The sequence below is a fragment of the Colobus angolensis genome, unplaced genomic scaffold (assembly GCF_000951035.1).
Source record: "Colobus angolensis palliatus isolate OR3802 unplaced genomic scaffold, Cang.pa_1.0 Scaffold309, whole genome shotgun sequence".
NCBI classification, from domain to species: Eukaryota; Metazoa; Chordata; class Mammalia; order Primates; family Cercopithecidae; genus Colobus; species Colobus angolensis.
This window is the reverse complement of record NW_012116366.1, coordinates 1926456-1948138: the sequence shown is the minus strand read 5'-3', so window position 1 is coordinate 1948138 and position 21683 is coordinate 1926456. Positions and strand designations below refer to the sequence as shown.

Sequence of the window (21683 nt, the reverse complement as noted above, 5' to 3'; positions counted from 1 at the left end):
AAAAAAAAAAAAAATCAGACAAATCCCAATTGGGGAGCGTTCTAGAAGTACTTGACCTCAAAGTACTCCTTAAAACGGCCAACATCATTGACAACAAGGTAAGTCTAACAGAATGTCACAGCCTCAAGGAGCCTAAGGAGCCAAGGGGGCTAAATGTATCCTGGATGGGATCCTGGAACAGAAAAAAAGACATTAGGTAAAAACTAAGGAAACCTTGAATAAAGTAAGGACTTTAGTTCATAACAATGTATCTATATTGGCTTAAACCAGTTATACGGTCCCTATACTAACAACACATCATTTTCAGTTGGAAAACATTTTCTGTGATAAACTCAAGTAAGCCAATTTAATTCATTGATCAATTTTCCATATAGGAAAGTTAAAACATTTTCCATTTTTTCCATGTTCACTTTAACGTCATTGAAACCATTTTCACTAGAAATAGTTTCCACTCAAATATTTTAATGATGACTTTATCAATCCATATTTTGTCCATAATAAATGTTCCCAATTATAGGTTCTTCCACTGCAAATTTACTTTCATAGCTATTATTTCTTTTCTTTTTTTTTTTTTTGAGACGGAGTCTTGCTCTGTCGCCCAGGCTGGAGTGCAGTGGCGTGATCTCGGCTCACTGCAAGCTCCGCCTCCTGGGCCCACGCCATTCTCCTGCCTCAGCCTCCCGAGTAGCTGGGACCACAGGCGCCCGCCACTGTGCCCAGCTAATTTTTTGTATTTTTAGTAGAGACGGGGTTTCACCATGTTAGCCAGGATGGTCTCGATCTCCTGACCTTGTGATCCACCCGCCTCAGCCTCCCAAAGTGCTGGGATTACAGGCGTGAGCCACCGCGCCCGGCTCATAGCTATTATTTCTAACAAGCCAGTTTTCACTAAAATGTTATTATTTCATACTTTCTTTATTTTATTTTATTTTATTGTTTCTTCAGAGACAGTCTCACTCTGTTGCCCAGGCTGGTGGCCCATGCCTATAAGGCCAGAACTTTGGGAGGTGGAGGTGGGAGGCTTGCTTGAGGCCAGGAGTTCAAAACCAGCCTAGTCAACATAGTGAGACTCTATAAAGTTAGCTGGGCATGGTGACTCATGCCTGTAGTCCCAGCTACTCAGGAGGAGGATGAGGCAGGAAGATCATGTGAGTCCAGGAGCTCAAGGCTGCAGTGAGCTATGATCTTGCCTGGGCAACAGTGAGACCCTGTCAAAAGAAAAAAAAAAAAAAAAGGCTATCAAGGTTCAAATCCCAGCCCCACCTCTTAATTTGTATAACTGGGAAAGAAGTTACTATCCCATGCCTCAATGTCTCCATCTGTTAAATGAGAAAAACCACTGCAGTTACAGAGATGAAGATTAAATGAGACAACATATGTAAAATGTTGAGTACAGAGCTTGGCACATTCTAAATTGTCAGGGAATGTCAGTGTAGATGTGTGTAAATATGTGATGGTGAATTTGTACTACATACTACGCCTTGATCAATACTAGGCATGTACTCTCTTCCATTTAACATACTATAAACTATAGGAATTACTGCCCTAAAGTTAACTTTTTAAACCCCACTATTTATGTATAGTATATTTCTCTTTTCCATATTTTTACTGTTGGTCCAAATTGATTATATACCATGTTACCACTATGTGCACAAAAGTAGAATTGTATAGTTAACAGAAATATATAATGTAATAGCAGAAAACATCGTATAATGGGAAAGCACAAGTTTTAAAGTCAGAGAGATGTAGAATCAAATCCCATTTGTCAATTAAGGGCTTGTCCAACTTACTGAATCTCTGTGCACCTGTTGTGTCCTTGTTGAAACAGGAGTAAGACATGCAACTCACAAAACTGTGATGATTAAGTAAACAACAGTGAAATGTTCAGCACAAAGAACACCTACAATAAATGTCACACATTCACACACACACACACACACACACACACACACACACACACAGACTCCTTAACTACTGCCACTTCTCTCTAGTGGACCATTCTGTTAGGTGATCTTTGCCTTCACTTTTGTATTTTACATTATGTGCTTTGGTGACTTACTGTGGCAGTTTTCAAAGCAGGATACCATACCCCTGGGTGCACTCAAAGGCTTTATAAAGAGCACAGACCCATGCATAATGTTCAGGGAATCAATTTCCAGATGTTCAACTTCCACATACATTCTTTCCTAAAACTGACCTGAGACTCCTTTCCTATCTCCCTTTGCACAATCACCCTTTGAAAGAAAGGTCCCCTATTATCCTAAGTGAAGTAACTCAGGAATGGAAAACCAAACGTTCTATGTTCTCACTCATAAATGGGAGCTAAGCTATGAGGATGCAAAGGCATAAGAATGATACAATGGACTCTGGGGACTCAGGGGGAAAGGGTAGGAGGGGGTGAGGGATAAAAGGCTACACATTGGGTACAGTGTACACTGCTTGGGTGATGGCTGCACCAAAATCTCAGAAATCACCACTAATGAACTTACTCATGTAATCAAATACCACCTGTTCTCCAAAGACCTATTGGAAATAAAAATAAAATAAAATTTAAAAAAGAAAGATCTCTTTACAAAAGGCACACTTTTATCCATTCTTAATCTTACCCTGGTACACTGCACCAAAGTGTAAAAACCTCTAGAGTACCAAATACAAGGATAATTCAACTCTTCCTCTGACCAAGGTTAAATAAATACTCCCGGCCTTCTCATTAATAATAAATTTCTGGCTGAGTACAGTGGCTCACGCTGTAATCTCAGCACTTTGGGAGGCCAAGTGCAGGAGGATCGCTTGAAGCCAGGATTTCAAGACTTGCCTGGGCAACAGAGACGCTTTCTCTACATAAAATAATTTAAAAATCAGCCATGCACGGTGGCGCGGGCCTATAGTCCCAGCTGCTTAGAAGGTTGAGGCAGAAGATCGCTTGAGCCCAGGAGTTCCAGGCTGCAGTGAGCTATGATTGTGCCACTCAACTTTCTCCAGCCTGGGTGACAGAGCAAGACTCCTTCTCTTAAAAAAATAGAATTTAAAAAATAAACTTCTAACACAAATTTACCTTTAAATTTTAATAATGTTTATCATACTTTTTATATTATTTTCATCTAGTGTTCTAATAATAATTTCAATAATAATTCAATACAGACAAAAAATTTAATACTTGGAGCTGTTGAATACAACGACTTCTAAATTTCTCTTCAAAGAATCAGTAGTACATCAGTATGCTCGGTTCGTTGCGCTCTATTTTAAAGTCTAGCTTCCTTGTTCTCCTCACCCCTAGTTTCAGTAAACAACCTTTTCCACCAGTTTTAATCAGTAGTTCACACCTATTCCCCTGGTCACCTGCTCCATCTTAAGTCACCCCTGGTCACCTGCTCCGTCCTGAGTCACCTGTGGTCACCTGCTCTGACCTGAATCATCCTGAGTCACCTGTTCTGTAACCACCCTTCCTGCCAAACTACCCATCCCGCCACTCCAGCTCCTACCCCTGCTCTTTAAAACAGCCAATCGGAATTAGCTTAGACTGTGCGGTCCAACCCTAGCCAGTAGGGGAAAGACACAGCAGTAAGGGCTACCTGAGTCAGGAATAAGAACTTCCCTTTCCCCTCCCCTGTTCAGGTGTGCTCTTGCCATTGTTCCATCCGCGAGTCGCACCCTTCTATAGAAGTAAAATTGCCTTGCTGAAAAAATTATTTGAGTTTTTGCACCAAGGAACAAGCATTTGTTTCTAACAAAGCCTTATTGTCAAAGGAAATTAAGAAAAAGCATTATACTTATTCATACATATGCATATATATATATATATATATATACACATATAGCAGAAAAGTATGATACGGTGAGCAAAGAAAAAAAAACCCTCAAGCGAAACAATGGGGTAATTCTGTGGCAGAAGTGGAATGAAAATCAAAGTCAAAGAGGAAAAGAAATGAGTAAAATTTCCCATTGTTGAAGAGTTTTATTTCAAATTAAGATGGTGGATATTAAATCATTACCGTATTTACATTCCACTGAATAAATTTCAGAGTGACTTAATATTTTCATTTATAAATATCAATATTTTCAATAAGCCAGACGTTACAAACTTTGCAACTACTTAAACTTGGGATGAAACAAAAATTAGGTAACAATTTAATTCTTTTAAGAGCTACAAAGGGGTCTAAAAAAAGGTTTGACCTCTGAAAAGGTAACCTTAAACCATCTGAGCGTCCTTCCTAAAACCCAAGTCAAGACCAGGTAGCTTCAGTGGCAAGCAACGAGACCACTAGTTCAAAGACCCTCTTCTTTTCCTACCCAACTTCAACCTTTCCCTCTGCGCCGCTTACTCCCGCACCCGGCAGCCGCCTACTTCTGATCCTCAGCAAATCCCTCTCCACTTCTCTCCCTATCGCCACTTCCCTTCCCATAGCCACTTCCCTCCCAATTACCCTACTTTCCTCCCCATTCCCCTACTTCCGCCCGTCCAAGTCCTGGGGCGCATGCGCGTTTCGCCTCCTTCCCTATCGCCGCTGCTGTGTCATGGCTGAGCGGAAGTCCCAGCCACAAAGGGAAAAGGCATACTTTAGGTGGGAGGCGCTTCTCACAGCTTTCTCGCCTCCCTCCCATCACCTTTTTGATCTCCCCCTGTAGCGGGGCCGCCTACCCTGCACTCTCCCGAACACCTCGTAGTCCACGGATTTGAGTGGCCCGGCGGTAGACATGGCTGCGGCGAGCCCTCTGTTGAGGAGCCGGAGTGGGGCTCGGCGCGCGGCGACTGCGGCGGCCGCGAGAGGGAGGGGACACATGGGACCGCTTGGCGCACCCCGCGCCTGTCACCGATCCCGGACGCTAGCGCGCCGGGGTCACGCGTCGGAAGCGGCAAATGAGACCGCGGGGCCTGGGAGCGAGGGCCGCCGGGGACGCCAGGAGGGAAGAGGCCGCTGGGCCCCAGGAATCCTAGGCCTCCTTTCTCTGCCTCTCTTCCCGGACTGGGCAGGATGCTCTCTCCACAGCGCTCCCTACCATTTAATTGATCAAGGTTCTCTGGGCCGGGCGCGGTGGCTCAAGCCTGTAATCCCAGCACTTTGGGAGGCCGAGACGGGTGGATCACGAGGTCAGGAGATCGAGACCATCCTGGCTAACACCGTGAAACCCCGTCTCTACTAAAAAATACAAAAAACTAGCCAGGCGAGGTGGCGGGCGCCTGTAGTCCCAGCTACTCGGGAGGCTGAGGCAGGAGAATGGCTTAAACCCGGGAGGCGGAGCTTGCAGTGAGCTGAGATCCGGTCACTGCACTCCAGCCTGGGGATAGAGCGAGACTCCGTCTCAAAAAAAAAAAATTTAAAAAAAAAAAAAAAGGTTCTCTGTTCTCAAAGTTAGTAAATAAAACCCGGATGCTGTGCCCAAAAAAAGAGTTGCTTCCCCCAGCTTTATTAAAGTGTAATTGACAAAAGTTGGGTGTATTTGTGGTGTACAAGGTGATGTTTTGACATATGTATGCATTGTGAAATGATTACATCAATGGAATTAACATATCCATTGCACCATTTTTTCATGAAGAGAACATTTAAGATCTACTCATCAATTTTTAAGGACACAATACATTAACTACTGTCACCATGTTACACATCAGATCTTCAGAACTTCCTGTTCACACTAGCTGAAACTTCGTACCCTTTGACCAATATCTGCCCATTTCCAACCCCTTCATCCCCCATGCCAGGTCCCCCGCCCCACTCCATCCCGGCAAGATTTGCTTTTGAAATCAAGGGCTTGCTGGTTTAGTGTTTTGAGACTTAGTAAATTATTTATGAAATGTTTAGATGACTACCAAATCCGGCGATTTTGAGCCAGCTTTTAAGATAAGGTCTGCAACATCTTGAACTCTTCTGTAGAGTCAGGAAATAGTTGAGCCTGAACTCATATTCTAAATGGATTGTGATATTTTTCTGGGATAAGAAACTTTTAAAAAATATGAAGTCTTTTATTCTAGTGGAAACAGACAAAAGAAAAACACTGTAGTCATCTTGTCTGCTGTTCAGTCATACAGTTTTTTGTGTGTGGGGGTTTGTTGTTGTTTTGAGACGGAGTTTCGCTCTTGTCGCCCAGAGTGGAGTACAGTGGCGCGAACTCGGCTCACTGCAACCTCCACCTCCCGGGTTCAAGAGATTCTCCTGCCTCAGCCTTCCAAGTAGCTGGGATTACAGGCAAGCACCACCTCACCCAGCTGATTTTTGTATTTTTAGTAGAGACGGGGTTTCACCATGTTGTCCAGGCTGGTCTCAAACTCCTGACCTCAGGTGATCCACCTGCCTTGGCCTCCCAAAGTGTTGGGATTACAGGTGTGAGCCACTGCACCCGATATTTTTTTTTTTTTTTAATGGTCTTGATTATTCTTAGCAACATCCCAATTGCCTAGAAGGTTAAGGCTGAATTTTATTTCCTGGTGAGCTATTATAAAGTTTTAATATAAAATCATCCACCACTCCAAGGGATCTGGATACAGCTATTGATAATCTGCCACCTTCTAGAATTCCAAATCTGTTTACTTGTGAGAATTTGCATTTCTGTATTTGTTGGCCTCAATACCTGTACATATTTCTCTGCATCTGGCCACACAGTTAAAATAATCCACTGCAATCTGATTCAATATACTGTGCCAATTCTGTTAGAGAACACCAAAAATCACCTAAAACTTGGTTAGAATATGGTTAAATCATTTTTAAGGTAAAATGTATTCCAGAAATGCTAATGCAGTTAATTTATGTAGTGAAGGTCTTGGTTTACTGCAGAGACCTCACAACTTACCTCTTCCATCTCCCAGTTCATTGCATGCAGACTCTAGAATCAACATAAATTTTAAGTCATTTTTCTTAATACGTTCAAAATAGAACCTAAGATCTTCAGCCTCCACTACCTGCTTATGCAAATCCTGCATTTAAACTATAGTCAAGACACTCTCAGTTATTCCGCTCTCTCAACAGGTTTAAAACAAAGAATCTCTTCTCTTGGATCTACTGTATCTGCAATGCCTCCCCCTTCTCCAATATCTTCCTCGATCCCACTCAGTCACCTCTGCAAGTGGTTACCAGATTTTATCCTAGTTATTTAGTGTGCCTTCCCCACTAGTACAGTCAGTCATCCATATTAGCGGGTTCTGCATCCATAGATTCAACCAACCTCAAACAGAATTTTTTTTTTTTAAGTATCTTGACCAGCGTGGTGGTTCACACCTGTAATCCCAACATGTTGGAAGGCCGAGGCTGGCGAATAGCTTGAGCCCAGGAGTTAGAGACCAACCTGGACGATACAGTGAAGCCCTGCCTCTATAAAAAATACAGAAATTAGCTGGGTGTGGTGGCCTGTGCCTGTAGTCCCAGCTACTTGGGAGGCTGAGGTGGGAGTAGGATCACTTTTGCCCAGGAGGCGGAGGTTGCAGTGAGCTGAGATGGGGCCACTGCGCTCCAGCCTGGGTGATAGAGCGGACTCTGTCTCAAAAAAAAAAAAAAAAGCATCTCTACTGAACATTTGCAGAGTCTTTTTCTTGTCATCATTTCCTGAACAATACAATATAATAGCATTTACATCTCATTAGGTATTATAAGTAGTCTAGAGATGACTTAAAATATACAAGACAATATGTGTACATATGTTTCTATCAGGAAGTTGAACATTCAGGATTTTTATATCCAAGGGGAGTCCTGGAACCAATCCCCTGCAGATAACAACGGACAACTATACCGTAGCTTCTAAGTAGTCACTGACTGGGAAGGTTGACATTTTCCTTTTCTTAATCAATCTTTGACTTTTCTCCACATTTACCCAAGAGTACCCCTGCCAATTATTAGGTAGGTTTATTTGAATCTTAGAAGTGCTATAGCAACAATTGACATTTGCTTAGCTGAAAAATTTGCTGTGTCTGCCAGCAGTCTAACATTAGCAAATGGAAATTTTTATGTACCATTTCAGCATGGATTGCCAATAATACGTGATTCTAAGTCTTTAGAAAATTTAAGCAAATGTTTCTAATATATGTTTTAAGTAATTATAGTATGAATTCAACTTTTATTCTTCTTTTCCATGTTGTTATCTTTCCAATGAATATTTTAATAAATCGCATTAGGCGGATAAACCACACATGTACCTACTGTGAGTCCCTGTTTTTACATATTCAGGCTGCTTCTCATTTTTGGCTACCATAAAAAAGAAAATATGTGTGCATGTAGCTTCCTTTCCACATATTTTTAATTGAAGTTAGAATATCAAGTGAAGGGTATAAGCATGTATTGTTCTTGATATATATTGCCAAACTGTTTTTCAAAGGGCTGTGCCAATTTAAATATATTACTACCAACACTGTATATGATTATTTGGCTTTTTATACAAGCAAATGTATGCAGGTCCTTAACATACAATGTGTGATTAAATTATATGAAGCTTCGGTTTTGTAACCTGAGCAACAGCTTTGGAATAACTAGGCTTTGTGTTACTACCGGTTGAAATTAAAACCTGTCAACTCTCTTCTTTGAACCCTTTAAGACAATTTGTGATCTAGGATTATGTTTAAGGTAATACATAGAAAAGGAAAATCCTGCTTATATAATATGACTGTAAAAGATGACCAAGCACCAGAACCTGTGAAATAATACACATATATAGATGTGTATTATCTATCTATGATAATACATATGATAATAATACATATGATAATATGATAGATAATACACATCTATATATGTGTATATCTAATAAGGATAGATAATACACAGAACCTGTGAAAAAAGGATAGATAAAACTGTGTCCAAATGACATTTGAACTGAGGAGGTACTGCCTGTAACTCTCGAATTCATCACCACGTGGGGTCATTTGAAAGTGATTGCTAGTTATTTCTCAGAAATTTGATATTAAGATATGATTGATTTCAAGGACAAGCAAAATTACTTCATCTATCAACATATTTCTATCCCTGAAATATTTTTGTAATCATTATGGTGAAAGTACAGGACCCAACAGGATACAAATTGTTAACTTCCACAAGGGAAGAGTCCTAAACAAGCCATTCAATGATTCCCTGTGGAAGGAACACTTTTTATAGGTCAAAAGAAATGCTTAGATAATTATTACTAAACTGGTTTCAAAATTATTAGGCAGCAGACTGTTAATCAGCTGAGTAAGTAGCTGGTTTCCCAGAAGAGGCTTTAATCTTATTACAAATTATCAGAAAATTGCTTAAGCGTTCTCTCAGCAAAGCATATTTCTTTCCAGAAGGATATTCTGTCCAAGGTTTGAACCAATTTTTCTTTGTCACAGTCCAATTTAATAGTAAAAAGTCAGAAGGATAAGTAACATTAAAGCATCTTCTCTCTCCCAGCTTGGTACTGAGTATGCTAAAGTGAGGAGAGGCCATGGTTGGTCCCTCCCCTTGCCTTCGTTTCCCCCTACCTAGCTGAAAATGGAAAGACACAACGTACTTTTGAAATCCATTTGGGCTCTTTGGGAATGGTGAGTATTCAAAGCTGATTACTTATTTTGCAGGATTCTTTTTGTGGGAACTCAGAGCTTCACCCTAATTGGAATTCCTGACTGCTGCTCCCTTGTAAGGCAATGCCAGTTCTCTCTGCAGCCCCATCCCAGCTTCTGTATTAAATGCCCTGGCCCAGCTTCTGTATTAAACGCTACACCTCCAACCTCTTTCTGCTAAAAGAGACTAGCCTCCAGCAAGAAGGCCATCTGGGTGGGATCCATTTTAAACTGACCACAGGACCACATCTCTTTATCCCATCACATTCTAGTTGTGGAGACTTATATCTCTGCCCTACCAGTGATAGAATTCACAGATTGCTCTGAACTCAACCACCTCTCTTTGCTCTGCTTCGCAGTCATTTTTCAGACATCTCCAGCTACAGCCTTTCCTCAGGTATCAGTCAACCTGTCTTTCTAGCTCTGAGGAGTAAACACTGAGCTTAGGGTGATGAGGAGACACCCTGCTTCTCTCTCACATGGTGGGAGGAAAAAGCTACAGTTCCCCAGTGCATTTCCCCAAAGAAATACTGTGGAGCCTAAGGTGGGTGTTGGACTAAAAATCTTAAAACTCTTTTAAAATACCCCTTTTGTACAACACATGGAGTTTAGCACCTCATCTCAAAATGTAGCTATAACTATGGTTTTGTTTTCAGTCTCAGGTCTCAGCTGAAGCTAAGACAAAAGTCCTGTTTTTCAAATCAACAGAATTCAATACATAAACCTTGTTTGGATCCTGATTTGAGTATCTAAATCTGAACAAGACATCTTTTAGACCATTGGAGAACTTTGAATGTAGGTTGACTACTAAACATTACAGAATCATCATTAACATTGTCACTGTGATAATGGCATCGTGGGTATTTAAAGGCGTTATCTGTTAGAGGCCTGTACTGAAATACATAAGGGTGTCATGATATAGTATTTGGGGCTTGATTTAAAATCCTCAGGGGTTGGCGGGTAGGACAGTTTAGACAGAATAAACTTGGAAATGGTGATAGTTTTGAAGCTGGGTCTTGGGTAAATGGGGATTCATTATACTATTCTCTAATTTTGTGTATGTTTGAAATGCTTATGTGAAGTTTAAAAATAAAACTAAAAATTGAAGAGAATTTAATTTTACTTTACAAAATGCCTGGCTAGTAATTCTTAAAATTGTCAAGGTCATCAGAAACAGAAAGCCTGAGAAGCATCAACCAGGAGCCTAAGGAGACCTGATGACTAGATGCAATGTTAGTATCCTTGATGGGATCATGGGTCAGAAAAATAACTTGAAGTTATTGTATTCAGAACTGAGGACATCTGAATAAAGTGTAAACTTTAGTTAATAATGAGATATTGATATTGGCTCATTAATTGCAACAAATATACATTTATCATTAACAATGGTATGAAATACTATTTATTAATATTAAGATTAACAATAGGGTAACTGGATGTGGGGCATATGTGAACTCTGTACTATATTCACAATAATTTTGTTTAATCAATAACTTCTAAAATTAAAATTTTACTTTCTGAAAGTTTATTTTAGTATCCTATTATATGCTTTCATAATGACATTTCAAAATAAATTTCTCAATGTGGTGCATGAGCCGATTCACTATTTCAGTATACAGGCATAAAATTTTTTTTATTTTTCAATTTATGTTTTATTTCAATAGGTTTTGGGGGAACACGTAATGTTTGGTTACATGAATAAGTTCTTTAGTGGTGATTTCTGAGATTTTGATGCACCCATCACCCAAGCAGTATACACTGTACCCGATATGTAGTCTTTTATCCCTCACCCCCTCCCACCCTTTCCCCCAAGTCTCCAAAGTCCATTGTATCATTTTTATGCCTGATAGCTTAGCATCCACTTACGAGTGAGAGCATATGATGTTTGGTTTTCTATTCCTGGGTTACTTCACTTAGAATGATAGTTTCCAGTTCCATCCAGGTTGCTGTGAATGCCATTATTTCATTTCTTTTTATGGCTGAGTACTATTCCATGGTGTGTGTGTGTGTGTGTATGTCTGTATATATGTGTGTGTGTGTGTGTATATATTCCATGGTGTATGTATATGTATAAATACATATACATACACCATGGTGTATACATATATACACATATATATATATATATGCACATTTTCTTTATCTACTCAATTGATGGGCATTTGGGCTGATTCCTTATTTTTGCAATTGTGAATTGTGTGTGTGTGTATGTCTGTATATATGTGTGTGTGTGTATATATTCCATGGTGTATGTGTATGTATAAATACATACACATACACCATGGTGTATACATATATACATATATATATATATGCACATTTTCTTTATCTACTCAATTGATGGGCATTTGGGCTGATTCCTTATTTTTGCAATTGTGAATTGTGGGCATATAATTTAAATTTCTAGACAACTCTGAAGTCATGTTCAGGCAAAGATAGGACCAAACAGTTTACCTTCAAAGTAAGACTGTTACTTTGACATAAAGAAGAACAAGGAGAGAATCAAATATACTAAAACCTTTATTAATGAAGAGAATGTGTTACAGAAATAGTTCATTTCCAGAGGAAGAAATAATACAAAATGCATAAGAACATATCTAGAAGTAAGGAAAAGTAAAGGAAAATATCATTATAATTAGCATTGAGTCCTTTAGAAAACAGGAAATATGCATCTGAAGGTACTGAGTGAGAAAAAGGTAAAGTTAAGATGACATAAGGAGGCAACTAATCACAGATGCCACTGCTTGGACACATCAAGGAGGCAACAAATGGCAAAGTCAGATTTTGAACAGAGTGTGCCCAGAAGCCAAGCTATAGCACCAAGATAGGGAAGGGGAGAAAGGGCCAGGCACCACTCAGACAAAAAGTAGGCAACACAGACCCCTCCCTTCCTAATACCCCCAAGGCGTGGACTTAAGCAGGTAACAGGTTTGCTTTTCCTATGGAAGCAAGGAGCCTATCAGAGAAGAGATTTGTCCTGATTTCTTCTTAGTTCACACACACTTACTCCTGAAAAGGCTTGACTCGGATTTACCCTCAGGTCTGAGATAGTGTGACAATAAGGGCCTTTGTGTCTTTGAAATAACTTATCTACTTCATGATGTCCTTGGTGAAACAGTGGATTGGTACACACATCCATTGCAGTCTCTTTCTAGCTGGACTTCCTGTTTCCGTAGGGCTGGAAAGTTTAAAGCTACAACCCCTAGATATTCTTGCAATTAAGATTCCTTATGTGATAGAGTTTCTGCCAGCAGAACTACCACTGTAGATATGGAGGGTGTGGAGGGAGGGGATGAGTGAGGCAGAGGTCATCTGCTACTGGTTCTGTGGTAAGCATAGTCGCGGAGGAGTTTAGTTATTCTGTGGCATTGTTAACTGATTGTTCACTGGCTTGTGGGGCACTAAGAGTCAGGGCACGGGACATTTGTTTTACTAATTAATATCATAGCAAGCTTGGTGGGTCCCAGAGTAGCAGCTTTTTGGATGTGGCAGTTTCCGGACCGTGGCAGCTTCTGATGATGGCAGGGGATGCATTGTTTGGAATCCAGCAGCCATAGCAACAACTTCCCAATTAAGCAAATGGTTTCTTACTGCAGAATCAGTAGATCCCTCGATGGCCCAGTTCTGCAGTAAAAGTCCATCCTAAAACTTCAGCCTCAAAGTCGATCTCAACTCTGATCTCAACATTTGAATTTCCAGGGGAGCTTATTCCTAAAGGTTTTGATTCACTATATCAGCAATGGATTCCCGAATGGATATTCTAAAAAAGCAACCCAGATGCCTGTGATACGAAGTTCAGATGGAGAGTAAGTGACCAAGAGCTTCTTTCATTAGCCCTCCCAACAACTTCATAAGCCATTTAATGCCCAGTATTAAACAATTTCTGTTTAAACTGTCTAGAATGGATTTTTTTTTAGTAACTGAACTATGACTAATGCAATGTCTGGGGCAAAATCTTCACAATAGGAATATAACAAAGGTTAGGCAGAACGAAAGTTCAAATATGCCACCCCTTTCTGTCAATAGAGGAGCATTAAAATTCCCAGTACTTACAAAGAGAAGAAATAAAGATTGTAACAACAACAACAACAAAAAACAAGCTTAGAATAGCAATGAAACCAAACCTAGAGCTGTTGAAAAATAAATTGCTTTTGAAAGATTATAGAATAAATAAAAGCTTAGGTAGTCTATATTCTGCACTCTTATTTATTTTTACTATCTACTTGGTTTGCAGCTATATCATTTTTGTTTTGAAAAAAAATTGAAAGACTAACGTTAAAAACAACACTTTCAGCGCTCTAGTTAACAAACCATAATTTCTGATCTGTTGCTGCCACCTACCAACTATCCAAGGCAAGGCAGTTCCCGTGGGTAGGGTTACTCTTTCAGTCTTCAGGAAGCTAGTGCCACCTAAATGTCTCTCATTTCAGTGATACACTTTGAAAATACTTTTAGGTGCATGCTAAACCCCTAAATGACACGCAGTTTAGTTGCTGTTAGGACACTTCACTCAACAGATGATTTAAATATGAAAGTATCTTGACCATGAATTACAATTAGATATGGATGTTATAAGAAAAGCAAAACTTGGCTGGGCAAGGTGAGTCACGCCTGAAATCCTAACACTTTGGGAGGCCAAGGCAGGTGGATCATGAGGTCAAGAGTTTGAGACCAGCCTGGCCAACATAGTGAAACCCTGTCTCTACTAAAATATACAAAAAGTAGCCAGGTATGGTGGCGGGTGCCTGTAATCCTAGCTACTCGGGAGGCTGAGGCAGGAAAATCACTTGAACCCAGGAGGCAGAGGTTGCAGTGAGCCGAGATCATGCCATTGCAGCCTCCAGTCTGGGAAACAAGAGCAAAACTCTGTCTCAAAAATTTGTCTGGTAAATGTTGGTTGAAATCCTATAATACAATACTTTATGTTCACAGCATATGTGTCTACTACATCCTTTAAAATTAGCTTTTCTTAAAGACTGTGTGTCTCAGAGATCTCTTGTTAAGTAAATAAGATGGTTTTTACCTGTACATAGAAAGCTTTTTACAGTATAAAAATATTTCACCTAGAATTATTTACTTTTCATCCTTATTTATAAAATCTGATATTTGTCTGGGAACGGTGGTTCACACCTGTAAGCTCAGTGCTTTGGGAGACTAAGGCAGGAAGATCACTTGAAGTCAACCTGGGCAACCCATCTCTGCAAATAAAACAATAATTTTAAAATTTAAAAAATAAAATCTTATCTTTAAAAGGTTGATAATAATGATGAATGCAGTACAGTGCCAATAATTCAGCACTTAAAAACATTTTGCTAATTGACTATATGTGATTTCCTTTTGAGTCCATGAATAGTACATTAAATTATACTTGCAGTGGCGTTTTATGATTATTATGACACTTTTATATACCAACTCCCATTTGATATTTACAGGTACAGAACCAAGTAGGACAGGTACTATACTTTAAAGACAGAGAAATAGTCTTAGAACTTTTAGGGGATTGAACCCCATCTAGAATCCAGCCTTTTATGGTAAAATTCAGTGTTCTTTCTACTCTGTCACACTGCCTTCAACAGTCTTTCATTCACTCATCCAACAGATGTTTACCGAATACCTAATGTTTGCCATGTGTAGGTATTGGGGAGAAGGTGATGTTTAATTTAGTAACAGGGGCTAGGCGCAATGACTCAGGCCTGTAATCCCAGCACTCTGGGGGCCTGAGGCAGGAGGATTGCTTGAGCCCAGGAGTTAGAGACCAGTCTGGGCAACATGGCAAACCCTTCTCTAAAAAAATACAAAAATTAGCCTGATATGGTGGTTTGGCTGTAGTCCCAGCTACTCGGGAGGCTACATCTGTAGTCCCAGCTACTCGGGAGGCTGAGGTGGGAGAATTGCTTGAGCCAGGGAGGTAAGCCATTATCATGCCACTGTACTCCAGCCTGGGCAATAGAATGAGACCCTGTCTCAAAAATGAATAAATAAATAAATTTTAAGACTTTAGAGATGGGATTACATTAGGGCTTAGAGAGGTTGTCTGGGAAGGTCTCTGGGGAAGTGATCGCTGAAGAATGGATAAGAAGAAACCAAGAAGCAAGGTGGGAGAGCTTAATCCACGCAGAGGAAGTAGCATGTAGAAAGCTCGAGTTTCCCAAGTAGCAGAAACTGAAAGAAGCCCAGTGTGGCTGCTGCATCATAAATCTGAGACGGTGGCATTAAATATGGCTTTCAGTCAAAGCAAGGAGAAAGGTCATGCCAGACTGTGGAAGCCACGGTGGAGTCCGGTTCCTGTTCCGAGTACAGTGGGAAGCCGGGGAAGAGTGCTCAGCCTCTATGTCCCATGCTGCAAATCAGAAGTTTTCCTGGGGGGAAATTTCCTGAATTGTTTTCAGCAAAACAGTATTCAAAAAACATCTGAATATTTCCCCAAAAATGACTTCCAGACACCACTAGGTAGTTTGCTAACAATTGTGTAGGCTTGGAAGGGAATACTTGAATTATACCCTATGCCTCAGCTTGTAACACAATGTTACACTGTGGACACAGTTATCCTCTAAGACCTGACTAGACCCCACTTTTTTGTTCAATCCCCATCAGCTCTTTTTGTCTAGTTGCACGTTATGTTCACTTGGGGAGTGTTCTTCCCTTCTCCAGAAATTTTAATATAATTAATATGGTGTTAGGCCAGCCACCAGCAGTTGTTAAAACGCTTCTCAGGTAGTTCCACTGTTTAGCCAGGGTTGAGAATTGCTGATCTAAGGGATTGTAATAAATGACTTTTATGTAATACTTTCTCATTTTTGAAGTGATTTTTATCAAGTGTAGCATACTCAGACTAAAATAAGACTAAAACAGTAGCCTGTAAGGCGACTGTTTATTTGGTTTATCACTCAGGCTCCAGAGTCCTGCATCGAGCAGTTTGGTAAAATCTGACTACATCAAAAATGTCAACTTAACAAAACCTGGAAAAGTTCTTTATAAAGGTGACAAAAGGACTTGAGCTACATGACTAAGCTTGCCCTTTTATGGTATATCCATTTTACTACACACCAATTTTAAAATAAATATATAATACGCTATAATACCAAAGGTACATAGTGGGAGGCTCTGATAATTTTCACTTCTTCCTCATGAAGGAACTTATGAACACTTAGTCATTATAATCAAAGGAATACTTTCTTTTCTCATCCTATCTTGATTCTGTTCTCCAAGACTACTGACCGTCATCCATGCATCAATGTACTCTTGTATCACACCAGACAGCATCAGTATATATCTCACATCAGAATCCTAATTCTACATGCCAAATGTTCTTAATCTGTACATTTGGAACAACCCAAAGTTCATTTTAAGTGTCAAGTCTCTATCACCAATAGAGGCGGTACCCACAGTTACACACAGGAAAACACTGGCTGCCTGCTTTCTTGTTCAACCTGTGGCTGGGTTTGATACGTTTAGCTTAGCCTTGTGGCACTCTCTCTAACCTGCAGGCTCTGACTGGCATCTGTATTCTCTGTAGCTGCAGGTGTTTCCTCCGCCTGCCACATGCCCTGGCCAGCCAGGGCAAAGGGTGGGGAAGGGGTTTATTCTGCTCTATTTGGCAGCAGAGCACCATCAAGCTACATATGAATCACTCATGGTACTCCCTGTGGGATACCATTAAAGATCCTCTGATATTTAATGCTCAGAAACATTTCTTATTCACTTTCTTGAGCTCTATATTTTGAAATAAATAAATCATATTTCATAGTCATAAACATGTTAGAAGAATAGGAAGAAAATCAATGGCCCATTTTACAGATGAGAAAACCGGGCCACAGAAGTTAAATCAGAGTAATAACTAAGCCATAAAACTATTTAGTGTTTAGAATTAGGATGAATAAAAGCATAATACCCACTGCATGGATCTATATGTAATTTAAAATAGTAATCTTGAGTAAAAATATAAATAACAAAATTAGGAAACAAATGACAAACTGAAAAAAAAATTTCCAGCATGCAAAACTGAAAGGAATAAAGATCAAGGTTAAGATGATAGGAACATTTTAAAAGCACTGTGCTAATAGCAAAATGGACAGATAACTCATAAAAGCCCAAATACAAATGGTCAACAAATATCTAAAATAAAGTTTATGAATGAATATGAAATAGAACAATGATGTGGTGGACATGTGTTGCTTTTATCTACGCATTATTCCTTCTCCCCAACTTTTGATAGAAAACTTATTTCTCCCACACTCCAACCAAGTGGTTGTGGGAGAGCTGATGATACTTGTAATATACATTTTTTCTTTTGCTGGCACAGTATCCGCTCTTTTTTTGTCGTTTACAAACCCTCTTTCTCCCCTATTAGTCCTTGTGATTTTAGGGGAGCTAATGCCTTCCCTTACCGTTGTGCAGGGGTGGCATATAACCCAATCCTAACTCACCAGATTTTTTCATCCCTCTGCTACAATGAGTGGTAGGGATGGACACAATTTGGAAGCCAGGCCAACCAAAGTCTTCCTCAGAACCTTTGTTGGACCCATTAGAAATGAGGTATTCCCTTTGAGACCTATGAGACTGCTGAATCATTTAACCCTGGAGCTATCAGGAATCATTCTGCCAACAGGCAGAGAGAAAGTCTGCCTCAGAATGAAATCAACAAAGAGGAGAGCAGGACAAAAGATAAAAAGCAAGTCCTGATGATATTGTTTGATCCCCTGTTCCTGAAAGAAGAACTCTCAACTAAACTTTTCAGTTGCATGAGCCAATATATTCACTTTTCTTTTTTTTTCTTTTTTCTTTTTTCTTTTTCTTTTTTTTTTTTTGCTTAAGCCAGCTTAAATTGGGTTTCTATCATGGCACTTAAATGAGCTCTGATTAATGTAGGATTGAATCAGAGACAACAAAGATGTCTCATTCCTCTAGACCTCCTTAGCTAAGATGATGTAAGCCTAGACCTGCTTGCAACCATGTCTCCCTCCTTAGAAAAAAGTGTCTGCAATAGAAGAGGAATAAGGGACAGCCCTTTCTGTGAAATCATTTGAGTTCTTGAATCAATCAACCTTGAGGCCAGCACCCAGATGCATGAGGCAATAAATCTCATTATTTGTTTAAGCTCATCTCTAACAAGTCTCTCTCACTGTAACAATGTCATCAGCTCATTGTATAGAGTTCCAACACAATTATATCTTATTTATATTTGTCCTAATATAAATGAGATATCACTTTTCCTAACATTAAAAATAGTAATACCCAGTATTATTGATGATATGCTAAAACAGACTGTCACACACTGCTGGTATTCGGATACAAACATTTTGTAAAACAATCTGACTATAGACCTCAAAAGCCTTAAAAATTACATACATTTGAGGGAGGGATGAATAGGTGCAGTGCAGGGGATTTTTTGGGCAGAAGAGCTATTCTGTATGATACTATAATGGTGAATACATGACATTACACATAGTCAAAACCCATAGAGCCATAATACAAAGAGTGAACCCTAATGTAAACTATGGACTTCAGTTAATCATGTGTCAATACTCATTAATCTATTGTAACTACAAATGTATCACACTAATCCAAAATGTTAATAATAAGTTAAAATATGGTGGAGGGGGATGTATATGAGAGCTCTCTGTACTTTCTGCTTCATTTTTCTGTTAAGCTGAAAATGCTCTAAGGCATAAAACACACTAATTTAAAAAGGAGAAAAAGAAAGAGACGAAAGAAACAAAGAAGGAAGGAAAGATAGATTACACACGCTTTACCTGGCAGTTCTTTTTTTCTTTTCCTTTTCTTTTTTTTTGTTTTTTTTGTTTGTTTGTTTGTTTTTTGAGACAGAGTCTCCCTCTGTCGCCCAAGCTGGAGTGCAATGGCGCAATCTCGGCTCACTGCAAACTCAGCCTCCCGGGTTCAAGTGATTCTACTACCTCAGCCTCCTGAGCAGCTGGCATTACAGGCGCATGCCACCATGCCCGGCTAATTTTGGTATTTTTAGTAGAGATGGGGTTTCACCATGTTGGTCAGGCTGGTCTCGGACTCCTGACCTCGTGATCTGCCTGCTTTGGCCTCCCAAAGTGCTGGGATTACAGGCGTGAGCCACCGCGCCTGGCCCCTGGCAGTTCTTAAGTTATAAATAACTCCCCAGAGGAAGAAAATCGGCAAGAAAGAAAAGATATAAATAAAACAACTGTCATTACAAAGTAGTTTATTACAGTTAAAAAAAAAAATTGGAAGTACTCAAATATCCATCAACTTAAATAAAATTAAATAAATGCTGATTCATGTGCAGTCTTGGAGGATGGTAATGTTGATCAAGGGTTCTTCCCTACAGGCCAGGACTGAGCTTCAGGGGTTCAAATGCAGCTCTCTCACAGGGCTATTGATGGATTCTTTGGAGACTGCATGGGGTCCTCTGACCACATAGCTCTCTGTTGTGGTAAGCACTATGGGGGCAGCTAGTGGTACTTCCCTCAGCTGCTAACTGCTGGCATTCCCTTGCCCTGGCAGGCCACCCTCTTTGGTGGATTATTTCCAAGAAGACTTAGCCCAAGTACCTCAAATTCCTTAAAAACCTTCAAGAGTCTCCTAGGACCTACAAAGTCCAAATTTTTTGGCATGATATTCAAGACATTTTATTAAGTGCTTGAGTTGAACGTTGCAGCCTCATCTCCCATTCATAGGAGACTATCTTTAGTTTTTTGAAAATACCAGGTACTTCCCTCTATCATTATTCGAAAAACAGAAAATGGTTCCCTGTGAAGAGGCTGAGGCATGAATGGTCAATTCAAACTACAGTCTTAAATACTATTCCTCACATGGACCAAATAGGAAATGAGTTAAAATGTGGCATGACTTTGTACAATTGGTGGAGTATTAAAAAAGGAGGATCTAGAGTGGGTGTGGTGACCCGTCCCTATAATCCCAGAACTTTGGGAAACCAAGGCAGGAGGATCTCTCAAGCCCAGGAGTAGAAGACCAGCCTGGACAACATAGGGAACCCTATCTCTAAAAAAAAAAATTTTTTTTTTAATTAGCTAGGTGTGGTGGGACACAGTTGTGGTCCCAGCTACTTGGAAAGCTGAGATTAGAGGATCACTTGGGCTGCAGAGCTTGAGGCTTCAGTGCACCATGATCATGCCACTGCACTTTGGCCTGGGCAACAGAGCAAGACCTCGTCTCAAAAAAAAAAGGAAGTATATATTTTAATGTAAAACTAGAAACATTCTATGACTGGCATAGGAGTTCTAACATTGACCCTATAAAGTGGAAAGCAAAGAGTAGTTTTTGGCTATACAGTGAACTAAATCTGTAAAGTCATAACACATAAATGTTCATTTATTATTTTTTACAATTTTGGAATAAATTCACAGACAAACTACAGAAGACTAAATTGTGATTACAGAAAAGAGTATGTGATACACCTGGAAGACTTAAAAGTAAAGTTGCAGCTGACAAGTAAAAGAGAAGAAGAGGGAAATGCAAATTAAAACCACAAGGAGATACCACCTCACACCTGTTAGAATGGCTATGATGAAAAAGATAAACGACAGTGTTGGCGAGGATGTGGAGAAAAGAGAACACTGCACATTGTTGGTGGGAGTGTATGTTAGTATAACCATTATAGAAAACTGTATGTAGGTTTCTCAAACAATTAAAAATAGAACTGCCATATGATCCAGCAATTCCTGGATACATATCCTAAGGATATAATATCAATGTGTTAAGGAGATATCTGCATTCCCATGTTCATTGTAACATTTTCACAATAGTCAAGATATGGAGCTAAAAACAAAAAAATAAAAGATATGGACCTGAATGTCCACCGTGGATGAACGGATAAAAAAATTTTGCTTTACCTACATAATGGGATACTGTTAATCTTAACAAAGAAGGAAATCCTGTGATTCGTGACAACATGGATGAATCTGAAGACATCGTGTTATGCAAAATAAGCCAGGCACAGAAAGACAAATATCGCATGATCTCACCCATATGTGGAATCTAAAAACACTGATCTCATAGAAGCAGAGAGTAGAGTGGTGGGGACCAGGGGCTGGGGGTGGGAGTGGAGACTGGGGATATGTTGGTCAGAGGACAAGAAATTTTAGTTAGACAGAAGAAATGAGTTCAAAAGATCTACGGTATAGCATGCTGACTAAAGTTAATAACAACGTGGTGTATACTTGGAAAATTGCTAAGA

At 39.7% G+C, this 21683-nt stretch overlaps 1 protein-coding gene and 1 long non-coding RNA gene across 3 annotated transcripts in view; one reads left to right on the top strand and one right to left on the bottom strand.

Moving 5' to 3' along the window:
- Positions 1 to 4987, bottom strand: part of ACYP2 (acylphosphatase 2, muscle type) — a 208959-nt gene extending 203972 nt beyond the window's left edge. The window contains exon 1 of one of the 2 annotated variants that reach the window (XM_011950581.1): positions 4640 to 4987. In XM_011950581.1, coding sequence (XP_011805971.1) covers positions 4640 to 4781 — 142 coding nt within the window. In that variant the 5' untranslated portion in view covers positions 4782 to 4987. The remainder of the gene's footprint in view (positions 1 to 4639) is intronic. The other variant, XM_011950580.1, reaches the window with a different exon arrangement.
- LOC105517853 lies at positions 4552 to 5449 on the top strand. Its single transcript, XR_001002725.1, has 2 exons — positions 4552 to 5014; positions 5335 to 5449. It is a non-coding gene; the product is annotated as an uncharacterized LOC105517853 (long non-coding RNA).
- Positions 5450 to 21683: the final 16234 nt, after the last annotated feature.